At 43.1% G+C, this 25,080-nt stretch overlaps 1 protein-coding gene across 3 annotated transcripts in view; it reads right to left on the bottom strand.

Annotated features, from left to right (window-relative positions):
• LOC306917677 (transmembrane protein 131-like) overlaps positions 1-25,080 on the bottom strand; it is a 58,243-nt gene that overhangs the window by 1,867 nt on the left and 31,296 nt on the right. The window contains exons 22-40 of one of the 3 annotated variants that reach the window (XM_079495966.1): positions 23,649-23,769; positions 21,575-21,749; positions 19,664-19,773; positions 18,454-18,520; positions 17,298-17,449; positions 15,897-16,039; positions 13,386-13,572; positions 12,485-12,670; positions 11,775-11,936; positions 10,711-11,042; positions 10,352-10,524; positions 10,104-10,228; positions 9,868-9,998; positions 8,557-8,721; positions 5,950-6,091; positions 3,979-4,103; positions 2,491-2,578; positions 2,272-2,378; positions 501-673 (exon numbers count right to left, since the gene is read on the bottom strand). In XM_079495966.1, coding sequence (XP_079352092.1) covers positions 501-673; positions 2,272-2,378; positions 2,491-2,578; positions 3,979-4,103; positions 5,950-6,091; positions 8,557-8,721; positions 9,868-9,998; positions 10,104-10,228; positions 10,352-10,524; positions 10,711-11,042; positions 11,775-11,936; positions 12,485-12,670; positions 13,386-13,572; positions 15,897-16,039; positions 17,298-17,449; positions 18,454-18,520; positions 19,664-19,773; positions 21,575-21,749; positions 23,649-23,769 — 2,864 coding nt within the window. The remainder of the gene's footprint in view (positions 1-500; positions 674-2,271; positions 2,379-2,490; positions 2,579-3,978; positions 4,104-5,949; positions 6,092-8,556; positions 8,722-9,867; positions 9,999-10,103; positions 10,229-10,351; positions 10,525-10,710; positions 11,043-11,774; positions 11,937-12,484; positions 12,671-13,385; positions 13,573-15,896; positions 16,040-17,297; positions 17,450-18,453; positions 18,521-19,663; positions 19,774-21,574; positions 21,750-23,648; positions 23,770-25,080) is intronic. The other 2 variants (XM_079495967.1, XM_079495968.1) reach the window with 2 other exon arrangements.

The raw sequence follows: 25,080 nt of genomic DNA, 5'->3' as shown, positions 1-25,080 counted from the left end.
AGCCGATTTAACACCACACATGTCGCATTGGGACGTGTAGTTTCACTGTAAATTACCTATTTAATAAAAGTATAATTCAGGCTTAAGTATTTACTATTCACAATCCATGCACTGTCAACACGGGAAATGGCACTGCTGACTGACGGATGACAAACTATGTTTTTTATATGTCTGTCTCATGGTAGGGCATTCACTTCTAGTCATTTTTACTAGTTGCCTAGTTTACTACAACTACCTATTGTGTTTTTGGAAATAAATATTTGTACATTTAAAAACTGTGTACATTGGTGACTATAACTATAATCTACCTGATCTTGAGGCCTACAAATTCGGGAAAAAAATAAAAAAAAGTACCTTTTTTTTTTTCTTGTCAACTAGTACCAACAAGGTCGACTATTAAACTAGTCGACTAGTTGCTTAATGCCCTATCTCATGGTAGACGTTGTTTACCAAATGACAATCTATTACATAATGAGAGTGTGTGTGTGTGTGTCTCTTACAGTGGGGGCGGTGGTGGTGGTGGTGGTGGACCTGGGGGGCCATGGTACCAGAGGGTCGCTGGGCCACATGGAGGTGGTGGGGGAGGTGGGCGCCGGGAGCGAACCACCGTGGCCAAACTCGGGCCAAGCCTGCCGGGGCTCGGGGGTCCTCGAAGATGTGATCGAACTGAACACTGTGACAGAGAGAGGACATTCAGAATTAGTATTGAGTAAGAAATAACCCATTTAGACCCGAGGACGATTCTACAAATGCCTTCTAAATCCTGACAGTTTTCTGAAAAACCCCATGTTTCTGTGTCAGTGGTTCTCAAACATTTTCATGTCAAGGACCCCCAAGATTATATGTAATTGGCCGCCGACCCCCATCTGAAAATATGTAGTTCCAGGGACCTCCCCCGGAAGCAAAGATATTTGCACTACATTTTCACGATTTTTCAAAAATAGCAGACCTACAAGCTCGTAGCGCGGCACTCGGTGTCGCGCTATGAGCTTGTAGATCTGCTATTTTTCAATAGCTAAAGTATAACATAACACTTAAAACACCAAAAAAGGGTTCCCGCCCAAAATGGGATAAGTTAGCAGTCAAATTATTCTCAAGGTGCTTTAATTACAACGCTGGAAATATACAATGTAAAGCATTGTATAGTTGACAAATTCAATGAGTTTGTGCACTCAACTCTATTAGCAACATCCACACATTGAACACATATCGGTGATTCCCACTGTGTTTGTGGATATGCTTAACCCATTTTGGGCGGGAACCCCTTTTGGTGTTTTAAACATTATGTTATAATTTAGCTATTGAAAAATAGCAGATCTACAAGCTCATAGCGCGACACCGAGTGGCGCGCTACGAGCTTGTAGGTCTGCTATTTTTGAAAAATCGTAAAAATGTGGCGCAAATCTTTGAATATATATTCTTTCAAAGTGAATGTTTCTAAATGGGGGACCACACATGGTACAATATCAGCAGTCCTAGTACCTTCATCTTGGGTGATACAGTGTGATAACATAAAAGGGCAGCCAAGTTCTGGCTGTGACAGAAAGCTTGGGCCATGTTTGCAGTTTTGGCAGGTGCTACCCGTCTCTGCCACTTTTACTATGAAACATTTATAGATTTTTTTTTTATAAGAATCAATGACTATATGCTAGTCTACGGGCAGACAGTTTCATATAACATAGCGCAAGATAATATTATCTCCCTTAGGAGAATTGCAAACCTGTTTTATCAGGGTCGGGTTCAAAAGCTCCTTTCTTACCCTTCCTACTATATTAACCGATTCTGGGCGGGAACCCCTTTTGGTGTAAGCATTATGTTATGCTTTAGCTATTGAAAAATAGCAGATCTACAAGCTCATAGCGCGCCACCGAGTGGCGCGCTACGAGCTTGTAGGTCTGCTATTTTTGAAAAATCGAAGAACGACTGACATAGAAACTTTTCAGAAAACTGTCATTTTCAAACAGACATTTTTAGAATCTGATCTCAGGCCTAAATGGGTTAAAGTAAAGCAATTGGCCCGGCATACTGTACGTCTGTCAATGTGATAAGGAAGCTCTACTCATGTAATGAACATGGCCAAAATCCTGCAGTGACCTTCAAAGCCTCATTTACAGTCACACTCTGTGTACGCACAATGAAAGGCCAGTTCATTTCGGGACTGTGGAGACAACAGTGTCATGCAAGCCCACTGTATGCCCACTAGATGGTAGTGTAAGCACATCAAAGTATCAACGTGCAGTCACAGCAATTCTATTCAGTGACACATCTTACCTCCCGACAGGTTGAAAAGGGGACTGGTCCCAAAGGCTGAGAAGGGGTTGCTCGCACCGGGGCTCCTTCCATTCTCAACCGGGCTGAGTAGTCCAGGACTGAGGAAACTGACAAATTCAAGCAAAAAATAAATAAAAACAACAACATACAAGGTCATTGACGTTACAATATAGATATATTTTAGCTTGTGTTGAGATTTGAGGACGGCCTTGAAGTCACCTGTCTGAACAGTCGCTGTCCAGAGAGGACACGTGGCACTGGCTGAGCCCGGTCCTACACATGGCCCCTCGGTTGGAACTGCTGCCCCCTGTGGGACGACAACAACATGGCACACTTTAATACAATTCATACACTCGTTACGTTAAGACTGTGGGGGACGTTGAAGGAGGAAAAGGAGATACAGGACTAAGCAGGGTTTCTCCAATAATATTTTTGTTTTTTACTTCAGTCAGTGAGCAAGAGGCAGGGAGGAGAAAACGAGAGTTTCAACCTCAGACGGGGTTACATGGGAAGCCTGACCATGTGTCCTGACCATTCACGGGTACAGGCTTTGGTTTCCGACACTATTATTGGTCCGACAGTCATTAGAGCGACAACCTACCTCAAACCATAACCGCAAGCACGGGAGCAGCGCTAGTCCGACCGTTGTTCACGCATGTCGGACTAATGATCCGTCGGAATTGCCATCGGATCCCACCATTCACATCAGAAAACATCAGTAAACAATGGTGTTTTTTTCTTTCTTATGAACACTAATGAAAATCCCTGCAAATAGTTTGGATTGCGTGTTCTTCCAGTTTTGGTTTATGTTCTAGTATACCGAGTGACGTTGATAACTCTAGTCTCACTATCTGAGGTAAAAGTTCTTCAGAGGTTTATTTAGTTAGAGTCAGAGATAAAGGTCCAAGCTAAAGATTGTGGTCTGAAGCTACAGTACACCATTTCTGAGAGTCAGTGTCAATTTGCTACAGTAGGTAGCAAATTAAGGGTAGGTAGCAAAATAGGTAGGTACAAATACAATACAGGAGGTAGCAAAATAGGTATGTACAATACAGTAAGTAGCAAACAAGGGAACAGCTTGTTAAAGTGTAGTGATTACACGTCGCTGGACAAACAACAAGACTTTGATGCTTGATTCACCACAAGATAAACAATGTCGCTTTCAAAAATATACTAGTTTAATTTAGGCAGGAAATGCATTCAATGTTTATTAGGCCTCAAGGACACCGACACCCAATGAATAACTGTGCAAAAGCAAAGAATGTATTTTTGGGCGGGAACCCCTTTTGGTGTTTTAAGCATTATGTTATACTTTAGCTATTGAAAAATAGCAGATCTACAAGCTCATAACGCGCCACCGAGTGCCGCGCTACGAGCTTGTAGGTCTGCTATTTTTGAAAAATCGTGAAAAATGTGCCTCAAATCTTTGAATATATATTATTACAGAGTGAACATTTTAACTCAAATCTTTGCTTCTGGGAGGTCCCTAGAACAACATATCTTCAGATGGGGGTCGGTGGCCAATTACATATAATCTTGGGGGTCCTTGACATGAAAATGTTTGAGAATGACCGACATAGAAACATGGGATTTTCAGAAAACTGTCAGGATTTAGAAGGTATTTGTAGAATCGTCCTCAGGTCCAAATGGTTTAAAAAGAACAGACCAGGGAAACGGATCCTATCGGCAGGCATGCCACTCACTCACCTGGGCTTTTGTCGTATCCTGCAGCCACAGCAGCGAATGTGGGGTTCCCATTCTGACCGGGAAGTGAAACAGACTTGATGAGTTTGCTTTTACTGCCCACAGGAGAAATTTTAGGCTCCATTTCACTGTAAAAAAAGAAAAAGAAATGACAAGGTAGATGTGATTATGGATCATGATCGTGTGTAAATGTTTACACATTTGTCTTAAAAAAAAAGAAGCAATGATGTTTTTTTTTTAAATTTATTTTACTGCTGACCATTTTACCAAGCATTACCAAAATTTGTATTTTTGTATGTGGAATAACAACCTATTTTCCCCCATTTATTTTATTCAAATGTGATGAACTCGCCTAATAAGAATGATCTGCTTCCCCATTCATGTCACCATTGAGAAGTCAAGGACATTAACATTTTGTCTGTGAAACTGTCTTTTTCTTTTAAAAACCTCGTCTCACAACAACATTCCTGGCGGACGAGTGGGACAGATTTAAGAACATCTGGCCTCATATTCCAAAAATAGCAACCACTCCAAGTCAGTGTTCAGGGAAACTTGGAGGAGCTCCATTTAAAACATACACAGATTTGGGCCAGATCTGCTGAATGACATCACAAGTCCTAAAACACGTGACCCCTGCAGATGTTTTAATCAAAGGCTTTAAAAGGAACATACCGTGCTTTTTCATGTTCTAGCCCAGTGACTGCAAATCATGTATACTTTACATTACTGCTGACCATTTTACCAAGCATACCACCGTTTGCATTTTGTTTTTGAGTGGTGCAACCACTCCATTACACAGCTGTGTGTGTCCCTGGGTCTGTCTTTCCCTGGGTCTGTCCGTCTGTCTGTCCAAGCACGAAAATAGCTTGGTTGGTTTTCACCATTTCTCAAACGGCCCAGGCCCGGCCCCCTGGGCGCATTCCTGGGGGTCTGGCTGTTCCAGGGACCCCCCCAGGGACCCCCACACAGTAACTGTCATTTCTCGACCATTTCGGATGCGGGGCGGCTCGCCGGAACCGGGCCAGCCCCCTGGCCGCATTCCTGGGGGTCTGGATGTTCCAGGGACCCCCCAGGGACCCCCACACGGTAACCCTGTCATTTCTCGACCGTTTCGGACGTGGGGCGGCTCGCCGGAACTGGGCCAGCACCCTGGCCGCGTTCCTGCGGGTCTGGAACTTCCACGCACTACTCACTTCACACGGGTGTGATTTGTGTTTGCGGAATAGCAACCTGATGATATTCATGTCACCATTGAGAAGCCAAGGGCATTCAAATTTTGTCTGTGAAACTTTCTTTTTCTTTTCAAACTAATCCATGCTTTTGAAGGAATTACCACGCAACAAGAATGTAATTTTGACCGCCCCCCAAAAAAGCAGCATAAAGTTCAGTGTTGAATTGTGAGAAACGGACTTACAGAAACTACTTGCTTCATAGTACTAAAATTAATGAAATCCAATGGCTTCCTGAACATTTAGGCAAATGTATATATAAAAATGGTAAGACGGCATGCTTTGGAAAATGTTCAGCATGTAATGAATACTATCCCATTTTGGGCGGGAACCCCTTTTGGTGTTTCAAGCATTATGTAATACTTTAGCTATTGAAAAATAGCAGATCTACAAGCTCATAGCGCGCCACCGAGTGGCGCGCTATGAGCTTGTAGGTCTGCTATTTTTCAGTATAACATAATGCTTAAAACCGCCCTGAATGGGTTCTGTACGTAAGTACATTTGAGGTATTTGCACTTTACTTGAGTAGGTCAAGTGTTGTGTACTTTTACTTCTACTCCACTACATTCAGAGGCAAATATTTGCTATTTTTGAAAAATCGTGAAAATGCGGCACAAATCTTTGAATATATATTCTTTCAGGAGACTTCTTTTTTTTACATCAGGCCTAAATGGGCTATACAATGTGACCTGGAGTCACTTAGTCCAATTAGCATACAGTAAATGTTTGTTGTGTGTTTGTTTACATTGGGCTATAGCTTGAAGGGCTGCCTGAACCACAGGTGGAGGTTCTGGCAGAGCTCGGCGGAGGGGTCCCGATGGGTCTCTTCAGGAAGGGGTCTGCATTTATCGTCTGCATGGAGATCTGCTGCAAGCTGTCCATTAAGCCTGGGGGAGAGAGAGAGAGAGAGAGAGAGAGAGAGATGTCACCGACAGAGCAGACGCTGCCATTAAAACAAATAGTGGTATCTTAAAGGGATAGTTCAGATTTTTTTAACTTAAGTTGTATGAAATACTTGCCATTAATATAGTGGTTGCAACTGTATTAATTGATTGCCCGAGTCCCATGGTGGGAGTTCTGCTCTGGTTTTGGTCAATATTAAGTAGTTCCGGTCATTTTGTGGGGGGCACTGGGGCCACGCAGTAAAAGTAAATGAATTCACAAAACGAACGTAATTTGTATTGTTGACCTATTTCTAAAATATTAGCGCGACTTTCGTTCAACTTTGACCCCTCTATCACATGGAACTATTTTTTGGGCATAGTGATATGGACACAAAAAACATAGTTCTGTGTGATAGAGGAGTAAAAAAAGAACGGAAGTTACACTAATATTTTAGAAATAGGTCAACAATACAAATGACGTTCGTTTTGAGGATTAATTTACTTTTACAGCGTGGCCCCCCAGTGCCCCCCACAAAATGACCGGAACTACTTGATATTTCACCAAAACCAGAGCAGAACTCCCACCACAGGACTCGGGCAATCAATTAATACAGTTGCAACCACTATATTAATGGCAAGTATTTCATACAACTTAAGTTAAAAAAATCTGAACTATCCCTTTAACTACATGAACCCAATCATCCCTAATCTAGGCGTGTCCAGAGGAATCTAGTAAGAGAGTGGCGACACTAGCGTTGACTCCCATTGTAGCAATGGAATGCGGAAGTGCTCATTCTCTCTCAATGGAATAGTTCCAATGTTTGGAACTATAGCCCCATAGGCACCCACTTTGCGGCGAGATCAAAGCGTGTCGCCACTCTCTTACTGTTCCACTCGGGGGCGTGTCATAATACCGTGGGTAACATTCAGCGACAATAGCAGCTCTATAAGCTCACAACGCGCTGAGAGCTTGTAGATCGGCTATTTTTGTGGAAGAGATTTGGTGCAGAGGGAAAAAAGGACGGGGGGCCCCCCCTAAGTACAGACCCCAGAGGGACGAGGTATAGGGTATTAAAGGGACACTTTTTGCAAAAAAATACATGTTATTGACATTTAGAAGCTTTAGAACACTTTCCTGGGGGTCTTTATGTGTGTAATTTGTGGTTTTAGATATGTTAGATTGTAGCAGTGAGCCCAGTGTCTTTGATGTCATGGACACTGGGCTCACTTACTTCCTGGACTACAAGTTGTCTCAGTTAGACAGCCCTCCCCCTATCCACAAGGAGGAGCAGTGCACCAAAGCATTATGGGAATTGTAGTCCAGGATGGAAGTGAGCCCAGTGTCCATGACATCAGAGACACTGGGCTCAATGCTACAACCTAAAATATCTAAAAACACATATTACACACATAAGGACCCCCAGGAAAGTGTTCTAAAGCTTCTAAACGTCATTAACATATCTTTTTTTTGCAAAAAGGGTGAACTGTCCCTTTAAACAGTTTTACTGCATAACCCGTGTTCCCCGGGTTGTTTCGGTGCTGCTTATTATGCAAAACTTGCTATTTGTTTCATGTGTTTAATTCGCCGTTTTTCTTTTCAATTAAAAAGAAAGAGCAGATTTGTCGCAGACCTGGTGACGAGGCCGTCGCGTTATGATGACGAAACCGGAAATCGAGCAGTGCTCTGGGCTGCAAGGGCTTCTGGGAAAATGAGTTCAATGCAAGTGGACGGTGGTTTAGACTGGGCTCTGCGAGCCATCGCAGGCTGTTGTTGTTGTTCCGGGTCGCGATGGTCGCATGTTTTTCAACAACCCATGGGACTATTTTCAAGGGGATTTTCATGGATTAAAGCTGCAAATACTTTGGCGTATGCTCCAAAAGGTAATAATACAATCCTGGCAGCCTAGGTAGGATGGATATATTAATTTAAAGCCCCGAAAGTGATTCAAGATACTGACTATTTATTTTGGCCCACCATTCATTAACCCATTTTGACCTGAGATCAGATTCTAAAAATGTCTTCTACATCGTGACAGTTTTCTGAAAAAGCTAACAGTTTTCTGAAAAAGCTATGTTTCTATGTCAGTGGTTCTTTGATTTTTCAAAAATAGCAGATCTACAAGCTCATAGCGCGCCACCGAGTGGCGCGCTATGAGCTTGTAGATCTGCTATTTTTCAATAGCTAAATTACAACATAATGTTTAAAACACCAAAAGGGGTTCCCGCCCAAAATGGGTTAAGTGATTCAAGATGCTGACTATTTATTTTGGCCCCACCGTTCATTAATGTCATTCAAGTCAGTCAACTTTGTACATGTATTTTTTTTTAAACGCACTGTGATGACCCGTCTCTCTTTGAAATCCCCAGCTGACATGATTGGTATTCAAAGTGTGACGGGCTGCAGCTGCAAGGGTTTTGACCTATTGATCAAACTGTTGAACGATGGAGCATTCACACACTAAACTCACCACCACTGCTGCTCTTACACAGCGGTACGCAGTCCCACTCCGGAGGCGGGGAGATGTTGTTCTCTCCTTCCGATCCGCTGCTGCTACTGGTGCTGCTGCGGGGCCCTCCGGCCAGGAACTTGGACAGGGGCGAGGGACGAACGTCGTCCAACTTCCCACGAGGCACTGGGGGGTAAATGGTAAATGGTGCATTTATATAGCGCGCTTTACAGAGATTGTGCATTACATTCACCCATTCACACACACATTCATACACAGATAGCAGCGGAAACCATGCAAGGCACCAACTAGCACATCGGGAGCAATTAGGGGTTCAGTGTCTTGCTCAAGGACACTTCGACAGTAACTCTAGGGGAGCCCGGGTTCGAACTGGCAACCTTACGGTTACCATCCAGGCACTCTACCCGAGCCACCGCCCCCCGGGGGGAATTGGGCGTGAGGCAAACGGTCACCAACATTTACGGTGTATTAAGGTTCTGCATGAAGAGAGTCTACTGTAGGTGATAGAACTGCACAAGATGCAACATTGTGATGCATTTTGCAATGCAAATGTAAATCAATCATCCTTTTTTTTGTTTTGCGTCACCTAAATCAGGGGTTCATAACCTTTTTGGACCGGGGACCCCCGAAAATGCTTTGGCAACGTCTCGGGACCCCTGCCCCGCCCCCTCCCGACCCCCAATATAAATTGACTGCTACAATAACCTTAATAATAAGAGACAATACACCATAAATAAATACTGAAACCATAATCATTAGGGAAGGTGTATGCATGTACTATATGTAAACTCTTCATTTCCACTTTACAGCCATTCAGTTCTAAAAGAAAAAAAGAAAATAATTTGGGGACCCCCCAAAATAATTGATACATTTAGACATATAGACAGTTGTAACCACATCAAAGTATCATAGACAGAGAACCAGGAAGCTGTGCTGTTCCTCTGAAATATTTTTTCTTTCAGAGGAACAACACAGCTTCCTGGTTTTCATAGACAGAGAACCAGGAAGCTGTGCTGTTCCTCTGAAAGAATTTTTCTTTCAGAGAAACAACACAGCTTCCTGGTTTTCTGTTCACGTACGACTTAACCTTTGGTGTTTTAAACATTATGTTATAATGTAGCTATTGAAAAATAGCAGATCTACAAGCCGAGTGGCGCGCTACGAGCTTGTAGGTCTGCTATTTTTTGAAAAATCGTGAAAATGTGGCATGAATATAAAGTCTTTCAGAGCGAACGTTTTTAACTCAAATCTTTGCTCAGGTCAAAATGGGTTAAAAACAAACAAACAGAGAGAGAGAGAAGAGAGACTGACCTCTTGGTATTGAAGGTAAAACTTTGGTATTTGCTGATGAAGTGCTGGCTAGTGCATTAATAACACTCTTGGAGGAGGTAAACGCTTTTCTCTTGTTCTCCAGTGGGGTGACGTATGGCAGCTCCAGTGAACTGGGGAGGAAGACAAAATAAATGAAAGAAGACAGTCAATAATAATCCAGTCTTTGATAGAAGCCATTGATAGAAAGCTGAATTAAGTAAAAAATTGAGGCCAACCTTGACATTTGGCTCTTTTCCTTTGTATTGACTGGCTTCTTGTTCTTGGACTTTATTCTGTGCTCCGTCATTTCTTCTTTGTCCTTTTCCAGTGTGAGTGGTCTGCCCTTCTTGTTAGTCAGCTCCTATATGGAGTAAGAGAGACTTTGTAGAGTGCATCCATGCAACTGGCTGACAAGAACCCCCCTACCTAAACCATGTAGGCAGACGTTCAAAACAAAACAAAGTGCTGCCTTGTGTTGTGTTACCTCTTTGAGGCTGGCCTCCGTGTCCGTGTAGGAGGCTTCTGTGGTGGTGGAGGAGCTGTCATCGTTGTCCTCCCGCTGCGCCTCCTCTCCCTGAGCCTTTCCCTTTGGCCTCCCGTCGCCCTCCTCCGCCCTCTTTGGGGTTTTTGGCTTGCGTTGTACCTTCCCTTTAGCTCCTGAAGAGGGGTGAAGTTGAACGGTTACGCTGAATCAGTGAAGTTAAATGGTTGAGCTTAACACGACTAATTCTGACATGAGTCTGAACACACGCTTAGACACACACTTTAAATAAACAGCTCTGAGAGGAATGCATCTTTGAGAGAAAGTGTACTTCTAACCAGTACAAACACTTCCTGCAGTACCTTTGCCCTGAGCACTGGATGAGGACTCCAGCTCTTCGGCTGTGACCTCCGGTCTGTCCAGGTCCTTGTCCATGGCCTCCACGAGGCTGGCATACTCCTGCTCCTCCTGCCCAGGGCTGGAAGCTCTGGCCGGGAGAACCGGACCCTGTTGGCTGGCTGTAGAGCCGGAGCTCTGCTGGGGCTGTTTAGAGGCTGTGGTCCGAGCCTTGCGGTTGGTGATCTGGTTTGGGGACTGGGTGCCTTCGGGGGCTTTAAGCCCCTGCTGAGGTGAGGAAACGGGGGGTTGGGGTGCGGAGCGGTTACCGCCTCCTCTGGAGTTTCTTGCGCTTGACCTAGAGAGAGGGGCGAAGATGAGACATAATAAAACGCTTAACCCATTAGGCCTGACCTCAAAATTAAAAAAAATCTTCTCAATCATCCAGTTTTCTGAAATAAATATTTTCACAATTTTTCAAAAATAGCAGACCTACAAGCTCGTAGCGCGCCAGGCACGCTATGAGCTTGTAGATCTGCTATTTTTCAATAGCTAAATTATAACATAATGTTTAAAACACCAAAAGGGGTTCCCGCCCAGAATGGGTTAAAACACCAAAATGCTGGTATGGTCCTTTAAGTTAAAGGACCATAAACAGCTCAGGCAAAATGCATCAGCTGCAACTAGTTAAATCACTACAACATGACTATATCTCTCAACATGAGATCGCTGCATACATGCATGACATTCTATTGTGCAAAACGTCCCAATGTTATACATTTTTGGGCTCAACAAACAAAGATTTGAATATAAAACATATCATCTATCGGATGGAAACCTTCAAATTAAAAAAAATTGCGAAAATACCAGATCAACAAGCTTGGAGATCTGCTATTTTTGATACTTTTGTGTGCGCCACCCGGTGGCGCGCTATGAGCTTGTAGGTCTGCTATTTTTGAAAAATCGAAGAACGACTGACATAGAAACATAGCTTTTTCAGAAAACTGTCAGGATGTAGAAGACATTTTTAGATTTTTTTTTTTTTTTTGAGATACCAGTTATTCATCCGCAACAGGGTCGGGACACTTACTGTGCGTTGCTGCTCTGAAGCCGCACTATTTCCCTGAGGTCAAACGGTTTCCCCGTCTCCATGGAGGTGGCGGTCGTCTCGAAGAACAGGCGCTTCTGGAACAGATCCCAGATACCCAGAGCCTCCAGGTACGCCGTCACCACCACCAGCAAGAACATGGAGCTACAGCAAAAGGAAAGATATGTGGAGGGAGTCAGAGGAACTGCTAATTCCATCCAAAAAAAAAAAACAGAAACGGCGTCTTGATGCTTCCCATTTAACCCATTTTGGGCGGGAACCCCTTTTGGTGTTTTAAACATTATGTTATAATTTAGCTATTGAAAAATAGCAGATCTACAAGCTCATAGCGCGCCACCGAGTGGCGCGCTACGAGCTTGTAGGTCTGCTATTTTTGAAAAATCGTAAAAATGTGGCGCAAATGTTTGAATATATATTCTTTCAGAGCGAATGTTTTTAACTCAAATCTTTGCTCAGGTCAAAATGGGTTAATTGCACCACCCAAACGGTGACAAAAATACAAAATCATAATGCACAGAATAACATTTTCAGTGTTCATTAAAAAAGGTACGGGTCCATTTGGTTACATTTATACATGCTATGAGTTGCAAATGGATGAATAACACTAAACTTGGAGAAAGAAAAAAAAGTGTGTGTGTGTGTGTGTGTGTGTGTGTGTGTGTGTGTGTGTGTGTGCGCGTGCGTGTCCTGACCTCATGGTGAGAGAGATGAGGATGTACAACTCCAGCTCCCAGGTGGGTCTGGGGAGGGTGGTGGAGCAGGACGCCAGCATATGGTAAGGCAGCGAGGCGTTCAGGGAGAAGACGAACTGAGAGCCCCCCGCCGTGGTCAACTTCATCTCTCGGATCACCCTGGAGGCCGTGAAGTCCGGCGTGAAGCTGGGGGGGGGGAGGCAGAGAGGGAGCACACCATCATCACACCCGGAACTCAGAAAATGGAGGATTCACCGAGTGGCGTTCGCGCATACAAGAGGTGTTCACACAACCTTAAGTTCTTTATATACATGTCTTTATATGCAGAAATGTATATAAAGAAATATGCCTATATGTGTCATGCGCCTGGACCACTAGGCCAGCGGGCGCCCCCATATATATACTCCGTTTACCAGGGTTCCCAACTTCACATGTGAGATTGTAGATCGGCAAATTACCACAGAATGTTCGCCTATTACGGACATGCCCAGAACAGGGATGCTAGGGGCTCATGTAAACAACAAGGAATTCAACGCCAGTGAGTGAGTCATATTAACCAATTTTGGGCGGGAACCCCTTTTGGTGTTAGCATCATGTTATGCTTTAGCTATTGAAAAATAGCAGATCTACAAGCTCATAGCGCGCCACCGAGTGGCGCGCTACGAGCTTGTAGGTCTGCTATTTTTGAAAAATCAAAGAACGACTGACATAGAAACATAGCTTTTTTCAGAAAACTGTCGGGATGTAGAAGACATTTTTAGAATCTGATATCAGGTCAAAATGGGTTAAGCACATTGGCTCTATAAAGGACTGATCAAGTTGCCCTGGTTGACAAGCTGTGGTGTATAAATACAAAATCCCCAAGAGGCAGACTACACATGATAACAAGCGTGCTACTTACAGAATGAGCAGGTCTCTCGAGGCATTTGGTTGTAGGGAGAATTCTTGGCAATTGAGCACTTTGAAGCCGTATCCCTCACACGGGCGTCCGTTTATTTCTATGGAGAGGATATCTATTTGCAGCTGGCCCGTGTTCTCCATCTTGAACGATCTCCTGAGGGTGAGGTTGGGCTCCCTCGGTTTACTTTCTGGAGGACAAACAAACAAATTGTCTCACATGTCTCGCGTGCACAAGAGATCGCAACTCGATACATCAAAATGACAGGCCTGTGTTGGCGGGAAAGTGTTTGAATGAAGGGTGTTATAAGCCAATGTTGTCAACAACATTGGCTTATGTTGTCAACAACCCAGTGCCTCCCCAGTGCCTGGGGAGGCACTGGGGAGGCACTGGGAAGACACTGGGGAGGCACTGGGGGGACATTGGGGAGACACTGGGGAGACACTGGGGAGACACTGGGGAGACACTGGGGAGACACTGGGGGGACATTGGGGAGACACTGGGGAGACACTGGGGAGACACTGGGGAGACACTGGGGAGACACTGGGGGGGGACTGGGCAGGCACTGGGAAGGTACTGGGAAGACACTTGGGAGGCACTGGGGGGGCACTTTTTTTTTTGCAGCTTGGCATGGCGTGATTTATTTCAAGCATGGCACAGCGCCATGTCAAACAACATTGTGGGGGAAACCCTGTTTGGTCCTGGATAAGTGGATAATCCATCTAGTGCAGCCGTTCTCAACCTTTTTGGCCGGCGACCCCCGGCTACTCACCAATCTAACAACATACACACACTGAACAAACAGGTGTGTGCACGCTGAACAAACACGTGCGTGCAGGGTGCACACATACCGACTGAGACCGCTATACTAGATTAAAATAACGACATTAGTTCATCGTTAAGACTTTCTAAAACAGGGGTTTTTGATAAGGAGAAACAGTCGAGTCGAACCTTGCATCCGAGAGGACAATATACGCACCTCTTCACACATGCTCCAGTAGCCAACTGGCACTGGCCACCGACTGCAATTCCACCTCTTATGTTGATAAACTCCACTGATTTATCAATGTATAATTTGCCTGATTATCAATTTATCAATCTTTGTTTTCACTGACGTTAGGCTTTTGTGTGTCAGAACCTCTGAGGTTCACAGTGGGGCAATGCTCAGCCTCGACTTGCCCACTTTCAGCTTCTCACTTACGGGTCGAAGTTGACAACACTTGTGGGGTGTTAGGCGTGTTATCTCTTTTCAGCTTACCAACAGCGAGATGCATTCAACACACCGTTCCATCCACAGCCCACAGACTGTTGCGAGCCACCGTTTAATGTACAGTACTGAAACAGTTTATTTAACTTAACTTTTCGCTGTTGTCATATTAACGTTTTTTAAACTTTCACAGAGCAAGTGAAGTTTAACACATTTTGGGCGGGAACCCCTTTTGGTGTTAGCATTATGTTATGCTTTAGCTATTGAAAAATAGCAGATCTACAAGCTCATACGAGCTTGTAGGTCTGCTGTTTTTGAAAAATCAAAGAACGACTGACATAGAAACATAGCTTTTTCAGAAAACTGTCAGGATGTAGAAGACATTTTTAGAATCTGATCTCAGGTCAAAATGGGTTAGTGGCAAAGGCAGGACTAGTAAATATCCCTTGTGCTCCAGTGTGAATGTTCCGTCTCAGTGTGACCAGTGCCACACATGCAGACGTGTGAATCCGAAACATTTTACCTACTAGTTATTATTGGTACCTAAATATTCTGTATTGTGACTCTATAGATTACTTTGAGCATATTCAGAAAAGTATATGGCGAGCCACAGGTTGAAAACCACTGATTTAGCGCAGCCAGTGGTTTTGAAACCTTTTGTGCCCAAGTCAAAACCTCAATTTGTCATTTTGACAACTGATGCCTATAGCAAATGGCCTTAGCATTAGTTTAACCCTCCGTTTTTAACCCATTCTGGGCGGGAACTCCTCTTGGTGTTTCAAGCATCATGTTATGCTTTAGCCATTGAAAAATAGCAGATCTACAAGCCCATAGCGCGCCACCGAGTGGCGCGCTACGAGCTTGTAGGTCTGCTATTTTTGAAAAGCCGTTAAAATGTGGCGCAAATCATTGAATATATATTTCAGAGCGAACATTTTTAACTAAAATATTTTCTTCTGGGGGGTCCCTGGAACTACATATTTTGAGATGGGGGTCCGTGGCCCAATAGAGATAATTCTGGGGGTCCTTGACATGAAAAAGGTTGAGCACCACTGACATAGAAACATGGGTTTTTCAGAAAAAATATATAGGATTTTGAAGCCTTTTTTTTTATCGACCTCAGTCCAAAATGTGTTAAATGAACCCTGAGAATTCCGTGCATCGACGTCCGACTTTGTACATTATTAGGGATCGGTTTTGTTGGAGATGTTTTTAAAATATTCTTTATGTAGTGTATCACAAAAAATATTTGCCTGGTGTGATGGACTGTGAGGATTTAGCCCCTGAAGGCTGAAGGAGATACTTACTGTCTGTGCATTCTTTTAGATGGGACTCCACCATCTTAAACCTGAGGAACCCCCCAGGGCCAGGAGACTTGCCTCCCAGCTTTATGCTCTCGTAGCAGCCGCTGCCCTGGACTACCACAAACTCGAGTACCGTCAGGTTGTTCCTACACACACACACACACACACACACACACACACACACACAATCAAGATAAAACACTCAACATTCTGTAGCGAGTTTTTCTTGTTCACAGGTTTTCTACATACAACTACTTTACAAGCACCTCCAAGTTGAGTTGAGTTCTCCAGCACCTCGCAGCTTTAGATACATTATTCTCTAGTCATTAACCCATTTAGGCCTGACGTCAAAAAAATAGAAAGGTCTTCTGAAAGAATATATATTCAAAGATTTGTGCCGCATTTTCACGATTTTTCAAAAATAGCAGACCTACAAGCTCGTAGCACGCCACTCGGTGGCGCGCTATGAGCTTGTAGATCTGCTATTTTTCAATAGCTAAAGTATAACATAATGCTTAGTTAAAACACCAAAAGGGGTTCCCGTCCAGAATGGGTTAAATAGCAATTCTGTACTCCGTTCAACCTTATATATGCTTTTGTTTGATGGACTTTTAACCAAACGTGTGGATGCGTTTCTGTCAGTGTCTCACGCCCATGTAGACCGAGTTGTCTTTGCACCCGTTAGTCGAACCTCAGTTGACCTTAAATGTAATAATGTTTCGTATCCTTTTTAATCAATCAGTCTTTATGGAGTCTTTAACTAGGATCTAGTTTTTCTCCATCTCTTAAACCACAAACGGTTTCAAATCCAGGGCCCTGGTAACGGGTTTCCTGCTCTGATGCACCTGCAGTTGGAGCAGTCTGCGAAGAGCAGGATGTAGTCTATGACATGCACAGACTGTCTAGAACTTGTTTAAACTCCTGACTTGTACTGTAAGCTGTGCTTCATATTACATAACATTTTTGGGGTCCTTGACATGAAATATTGAGAACCATTGATACAGAAACATGAGGTTTTTCAGGAAAAAAGACATTTTAAAAAGGGCATTTTTAAAATTTCGACGTCAGGCCTAAATGGGTTAAAAAGAAACTTGCAAACTTAAACTTGCAAGCATATTCAAGGATCTCCAGCATCTGTGTGCGGACTGTGTTCATTTAACATTAGTGGACAAAAATGATCCCATCTGTGACCTATGATGGAAATCTTGCTTCGAGTTACCAAATACGACATAGTTGTATAATCAAGACAATCAATAAGACACAAGAACGGACTATTTGTTCAAGGAACAAAGGCTACACGAGTGCTCTCAGAGTTCAAAAGGTGACAACACCGGTCCAGACGCTCATAGATGAAAGCACTGAGGTGAACTCCAAGCACACTCAGGAGGAGAGAGTGTGTGTTACCTGAACATGAGCAGTGAGGTGACCGTGTGGTTGCTGATTGGAGAGAACTTCACCCTCAGGGTCTTGACTTCGTCTGGCTGCAGGGGCAGGTTATAAACATAGGGCATATGGGACCCCTCCACGAAGCCTGTCTTGCTTCTGGGCACAGTTCCCTGTGCAGGAAGAAGAGAATGCTGATGAAATTGTGCATATCGACGACGGTGGGACGTTCTGCACCTTTGCATGTCGTCGCTGCCGAGCGGGAAAACCTTGAATGTCCAAAGCGGTTGCTTTTCACAAATGGAAAAAAATAACCTGTGGTCCAATGGATACACTTTTGATAATGCTCTTCATTGTTTAACGTTTAACCCATTGTGGGCGGGAACCCCTTTTGGTGTTTTAAACATGTTGTAATTTAGCTATTGAAAAATAGCAGATCTACAAGCTCATAGCGCGCCACCAAGTGGTGCGCTACGAGCTTGTAGATCTGCTATTTTTGAAGGATTTAGAAGATTTTATTTTTATTTTGAGGTCAGGCCTAAATGGGTTAAATATTGATCAAATCCACAGATAGATTTACCCGTTGTCAAACTGGCGACCTTATTTATGGCATGTCGGCACATAGGCGAAGATTTTCCAAAGCTTTACATTTTCGATTAAAAATAGCCGATCTACATTTTTTTATATGAAAAAGTATAAAATAGGGCATTCATTTATGAATGAAAAAAATAATAATCAAATATAAAGATACAAGGTTTCTGCCCGACAGTGATGACATGAATTTCTGCCTGCTCTATTTTCGAGTTTTGGATTACCGTCTTCCTTCTTCCAAAGTGCCTCTATCCACAAGAACCCATAAGCTAATAACACAATGGGCTGACAAAATAGGGTTGGGCTGATCTGAAACAAGGCCTAGGCCCATTTAGATAGGCGTGTCAATGTGCATTACTACTTAAGACTATCTCCATTCATGAATCTACACAGACTTGCGTGAAATTCTAGCAGTCAGTTTAAGAAAACGATTTAAGCAAGAGCGATAATAGGCAGACACCGAAGGAGTCGATCTCACCGCTGCTGTCATTGCGTGAAATTACTGATATTGTGGTGTCGACATGAAAGTTAAAAACTCCAGAGCTGCCGCGGGGATTGAAAGTTGATAGGACTTCTATAGACAGACCTGGTTTCCGACGACTTGGAACTCCAGTGTTCTGGGGCTGAAGTGGGGTAGCCTCTCCAATGGGAACCTGGGCATGGAACAAGGTAGTGTCAAAAAGAACAAATGTAAAGGGCCACATACCAGACTTTCATGATCCGTCTAAAGCAGGCCTTGGCAAGTAAGTTTGGCCTCGGGCCAATATTTTTCGAAACCATTAGATGGCGGGCCAGATAAAATTAACGGCTAGTTTAGGAAATATAATTTGTGACAAGACCACCAGGTATATACACAATGTCAATAACTATATACCACAGCTATGAACGTTGATTAAGATCTGTGTGGTGTAATAACTGCATACTGCTATGACTGTGTACTCAAAATGTTCCAGGTGCAGATAGAAATGCTTGTGTAGTCATTTTATGCAGGCCAACATTTTTCAATGTTGCACTTGCAAGGACATTTGGTTCATTAAAAAGTGGAAAAATAAGATTTTATCTGAAGCTATTTGTTCAAGGTCTCTTCTTAGATACGGAGAGGAACCAGGTGTTACAAGTGAAACACAAGGGCCCATTCAATGCCAAACACATCACTGGAAAATGTTTCCTTTTGGTAGGGAGGCCCTTACTGTGCAACATACTGCTGGAAAGATTTTCATGTTCCCCCCCATCTTATCTTCCCTAGACAATTCTCCAATGTGTACTGTGGTTCCTGTCATGGCCAACCCCCACACGATTGGCCTGGGGAAGGGTGTAGACCAGGGGTAGGCAACCTCAGGCACGGGTGCCAACATTGGCACAGGGGAGGGTGGTCACTGGCACACTGGCATAAGTGCAGAGAGATCTTTTATTTTAATATTAAGAAGTATTCCAAAAAGTTTAGTCTGTGAAATTAAGTCCCCTCATATAAATTACACCCTGCATAAGTCTACATTCACTCAAACTCTGGGCTCAGAGTTTGTGTGAAAGAAAATAGGCCACATAAAAAGGTTATGTACAGCCTATGGACAATCAAAATCAGATGGAAATATTACATTTTTATGTGGTGACATAATTAAACTTTATGTTGATAAGGCACACTGGTTATCAAGAAAATGAAAACATGGCACTTCATGTCAAAAAGGTTGCCGACCCCTCGTGTAGACTACCATGGCCTGTGCCTCCTCAAATACAGCAGCAGCTTCTTCAACTGTACGCCATGAGAAGAAGAATGTCGTCAGGATCTCGCCACTTACATTTGTCCCAGCTTCGCAGTGACAGAGCAAAGGTTGGGGTAGTGGGCAAGAGGTAGGATCTGAATGTAGAGAGGGCTATCCGATGGATTCTCCAACACAACCTCCACCTCCTAGACAGCATAGAGAAAAAAAATAAAAATTTCAACCAAACTGATTTTCACCCAATTTCCTTCCCCTTTCAACTTGAGCTATTGTATTTCCTGTTTTCAGTCATGAAAGGACATAAAATGTGGAGGTACGGTGTTGAATGCATGTAGTCAACACCAGCTCTAAGTTGAGGTGACCTTGACGGATGAAAGCCTGACGTGGACTAGATTAGAACACTCTCAGCATTGTTCAAACTCTGCTCTTCTCAACGGGGGCAGAGCAAAGGCCTATTATTCCCTCAAGGTTCAAGAAGGAAAAGACTACTGTAACTCCCATTAGCGTACGCAGTAAGACTCCCTCAAGATCAGAGAAAGACTCTTTGTCTCCATATCGGGTACAGGATGTGTCGTGTGTCTAGTCCACTTAAAAATACATTTCAAATACATTTCATCTGATCAACCATAAAAACAGAGGATATTATACAACATCTGAAATCCCCCTACTATTGCCTTGAAATTGTTCCAACTAGTCTATTTTAAATGTTTCAACTTGCATGGCCTCAGAACGACACATTGTAAACACATCTGTTCTCTCGGGTTTCTTCCCACGAGACCTGAAACCTGTCATCTAGCCAAACTTAATCTAGACACACCACAGAGAACACTCAACACTAAAATCATTGAACAACTTTCAGCCGACTATGAATCATAACGAGAACCATAATTATCCAAATGACACACACACATTTACATAACCGTATAACCAGGGGAGCGGGCCATTATACAAGCATTGAACAAATCAATGCGTTCGCATTAGCGTACGACAGCGGTTCCCAAACCTTTTTGGACCTAGCTGATGCACCCCCCTACATGGAAATATAAATTGCATAAGCTATCTATTGAAATATATTTCCTTTTTATCCACATATATCCACATATATGAACCTGAATATGGCATAATATATGCAGCATAGGCTATATGCTGCATTACTTGCCATATATTGGCATAATATGTTAACCCATTTTGGGCGGGAACCCCTTTTGGTGTTTTAAACATTATGTTATAATTTAGCTATTGAAAAATAGCAGATCTACAAGCTCATAGCGCGCCACCGAGTGGCGCGCTACGAGCTTGTAGGTCTGCTATTTTTGAAAAATTGTTAAAATGTGCCTCAAATCTTTCAGAAAATTGTCCATTTTTTAAAAAAAATCGACGTCAGGCCTGAATGGGTTAATATATTTAAAATAAAACCATAGCACCACCATTAGCCTTTTCATGTCGCGCACCCCCTAGAAGGTGCTCGCGCACCACAAGGGGTGCACGCACCACAGTTTGGGAACCACTGGCGTACGATGACTACCGCAAGATGAAAGGACGACTGTACCTCCTGTGAGATCACATTAACGTACCAAGTTTAAAGATTGTGACTTCTGTTGTGTTCTTGTCTCTGGGCTTCTTAGCACATATAACACTTTATATATAAGGTTCAGCACACAACAATGTACGAGCTCAGTGGCCTTGTGGTTAGAGTGTCCGCCCTGAGACTGGGAGGTCGGGGTTCGATCCCCGGCCGGGTCATACCAAAGACTCTAAAAATGGGACCCAATGCCTCCCTGCTTGACACTCAGCATCAAGGGTTGGATTGGGGGTAAGTCCCTGCGACATACTAGCGTCATGTCCAGGGGGTGTACTTGTACATCAAGCTGCCTCACGCTACAGAAACAGGCTCCTGTCCTATGGGCCTCATGGCTCGGCAAGGCTACTTACTTACTTACACAACAATGTGAATCTCATAAGAGGCTCAATTGGGGTGACTCAACTTACCGAGGAGCTGTTAACACTCGTGAGGGGGAAGAACACACCGAGCCTTCCGTTATCAGAGGATTTGATAATGGAGGGCCACTTGAGCTGAGCAGACACTCTGGTCTGCACGCTCTTCTGGAGGTCCGCGATGGCCTCGAACGTCGCCTCGGCCCTGGTGAGAGGGGGGAAGGAAGGTCTGGGATGAGAATGCATGCAGGGCAGAATTAGGACGATACCCACTCATAATCAAAATAAAAAAGAGAGCACCACCTAAAAGAAAGCGACCTAGATGCACTCCATAAAAAGGCACTCACACACAGCGAAACTCTAGAGAGATGCCCCCTCAACCAGCTGGCCCTGGAACTCCGGGCACAAACGCAAACAGAGCCACGAGATAGAAAACCCATTGGACTAAACCAAATTATAAAACAGCAAAAGGAAAACTACCTGACACATTGGAAAGAAGCAACACAAAAGCAGAGTAAACTAGAATGCCATCTGGCCCTAAACAGAGAATACGCAGTGGCAGAATACCTGAGCACCGTGACTGACCCAAAACAAAGAAAAATCCTAACTAGGTACAGACTCAGTGAGCACAGTCTTGCGATCGAGAAAGGCCGTCATAGGCAGACCTGTATCCCGAGAGAAGACAGACTATGCACCCACTGCACACAAAATGAAGTGGAAACCGAGCTACACTTCCTAACCATCGGTCCATTGTACCAAGACATCAGAGACACATACTTCCCACAGATTACAACCACACACGGAGATTTTGAAAACATGACCAATGACAAAAAACTCCCATATCTGCTGGGCGAAGTACAACAATGTGCAAACACAGCAGCAAGATTTGTGAGTTGCTGTGATAGGAGAAGGATATCAAACGGAACACAACCACCCTAAAGACTAATCATTGTGTATATTCCTGCACTATACCTGCATCCAGTGATCTTGGTACAATATAGAAATTGATCTATTGAAGATTCTGACGTTCAAATGTACATATTTTTTGTTTTGATTGTATTGATGTATTGTTGTATTGTGCTTTGGCAATGTAAACGTATGTTTTCTCATGCCAATAAAGCCCTTTGAATTGAATTGAATTGAGAATAGAGTTTTGGACTCACAGGTCTGGTAAAAAAAAGGGGTCAGAACTTGGGGTTGCTGAACAAAGTCTATTGTAGAATCCAATGCTTTCTTGCCACGTTCAACATTTGGGTTAAGCAAATCATACATGGACCACAATATAGAAAGCAGAAATGGAATGCACTTTCAGTAGATCAATTCGTGGGCAGGAACCCCTTTTGGTGTTAGCATTATGTTATGCTTTAGCTATTGAAAAATAGCAGATCTACAAGCTTATAGCGCGCCACCGAGTGGCGCGCTACGAGCTTGTAGGTCTGCTATTTTTTGAAAAATCGAAGAACGACTGACTTGGTTTGTTCGTTTTTTTTTTTGCTCCAAAGAAAAAGAAAATGTTGTAACTTTGGTCACCATTGAGAACATGGAAATATATCTTTATATATATATATATATATATATATATATATATATATATATGATTGTAATGTATTTGATCTCATGATGTAGTTGTTCATTATGCCTGTACACGATGACCAAAATAAAAACATAATTTCAAAAAAAGAAACGTAGCTTTTTCAGAAAACTGTCATTTTCAAAGACATTTTTTAGAATCTGATCTCAGGTCAAAATGGGTTAACCACACAAACCTTAGCATCCCTATTCTGGGGGTGAACATTGGTGAAAAGAACCAATCTACAAGCTCACAATGCATGACGCTGTGAGCCTGCAGAGTTTTTGTTAGAGAGATTTGGTGTAGAGGGACAAAGGAAGGGCCTAGTATATAATCTACAATGCAGAAAATAATTAAAATAAAGAAAGAAGAAAATAATGAAAGGAAAGGTGTGTCCAAAGTTCTCCAAACCTTTGACTGGTACCACATGCATGAGGAAATGAGAAAATACACATTCTAAATTGCTCATTTCCAAATGACAACATACCTCACCCTCCCCGTTGCAAAAATAATCATTTTAAGCGCACAGCAATAAATACATTTTACATGTATACATACGTATATTGTTGGCTTTCGTCCAGCTCTGCCCATCTTTTGCTTAGCGTTTGAAATAGATCAACATCTGTGTCCCACATGTCCTCCTGCATGACCATCCCTATCCCTGGTGGCCGTGCCTCCGCTGTAAACAAGACACACAAATGGTTAAACTCTCTGCAGAGCAACATGGGCATGGACTAAGCCGCAGCGGTCCTCAAACGTGTTTGGCCGTGCACCCGGAAATTATACATTTTTTAATATGATTATGGTAAATAATCACAGAATGTTACTGCACTGAGAGACATGCAGCTGCTGTGTACTCCCGCAGCTGCTCTATACATCGCCTTACAACAGTGGTTTACCGGATTTAGTGTTAACCCATTTTGGGCGGGAACCCCTTTTGGTGTTTTAAGCATTCTGTTCTACTTTAGCTATTGAAAAATAGCAGATCTACAAGCTCATAGCGCGCCACCGAGTGGCGCGCTACGAGCTTGTAGGTCTGCTCTTTTTGAAAAGTCGTGAAAATGTGGCACACATCTTTGAATATATATTTCAGAGCGAACATTTTTAACTCAAATATTGGCTTATGGGGGGTCCCTGGAAAAACTTATTTTGAGATGGGGTTCCGTGGCCCAATAGAGATAATTCTGGGGGTCCTTGACATGAAAAAGGTTGAGCACCACTGACATAGAAACATGGGTTTTTCAGTGGAAAAAATAGGATTTAGAAGCCTTTTTTTTTAATCGACCTCAGTCCAAAATGGGTTAAATAACACCATAAAACCACCATTACCCGTTTCATGTCACACAGCCCCTAGAGGGCGTTCGTGCACCACAAGGGGTGCACGCACCACAGTTTGGGAACCCCTGCACTATGGGAATAACAAGAAGGCACCAATTACAATCCATTTTTCACCATTTGATAAAAAAAAAAATTAATGGCAGAATTGGTGTGGCTTTCAAAATGACTTCAGATCAAGTGTATAGGTGAGATTCTCCATGTATATTTTACTTGGTAAATGGTGCATTTATAGCACCTTTAACCAAGGTGCTTTACATAGATTGTGCATTATATTCAACCATTACATTCAACCATTCATACACCGATGATCGAGGAAACCATGCAAGGCACCAACCTGCACATCGGGAGCAATTAGGGGTTCAGTGTCTTGCTCAGGGACACTTCGACACTAACTCTGGGGGAGCCCGGGTTTGAACTGGCAACCTTGCGGTTCCCATACGGCCACTCTACCGCCCAAGCCCCATATTTGCACCTTTTATGTTACTTCTGACACAATTCCATTTTAGTTTAATTGTGTTTTGAAATTAATTTCAATCAAAACAATGTAATTGATTGCAGCACAAATTTCAATGATGAAAATTCATATTTTGTGCAATGTTCAATGTAATGATGTGATTAGATTTTCTTTTGGTATCAATCTTTTTTTTGTATG

This window comes from Electrona antarctica (genome assembly GCF_951216825.1).
Source record: "Electrona antarctica genome assembly, chromosome: 24".
Lineage (NCBI taxonomy): Eukaryota > Metazoa > Chordata > Actinopteri > Myctophiformes > Myctophidae > Electrona > Electrona antarctica.
This window is presented reverse-complemented; position numbering and strand designations above follow the sequence as displayed.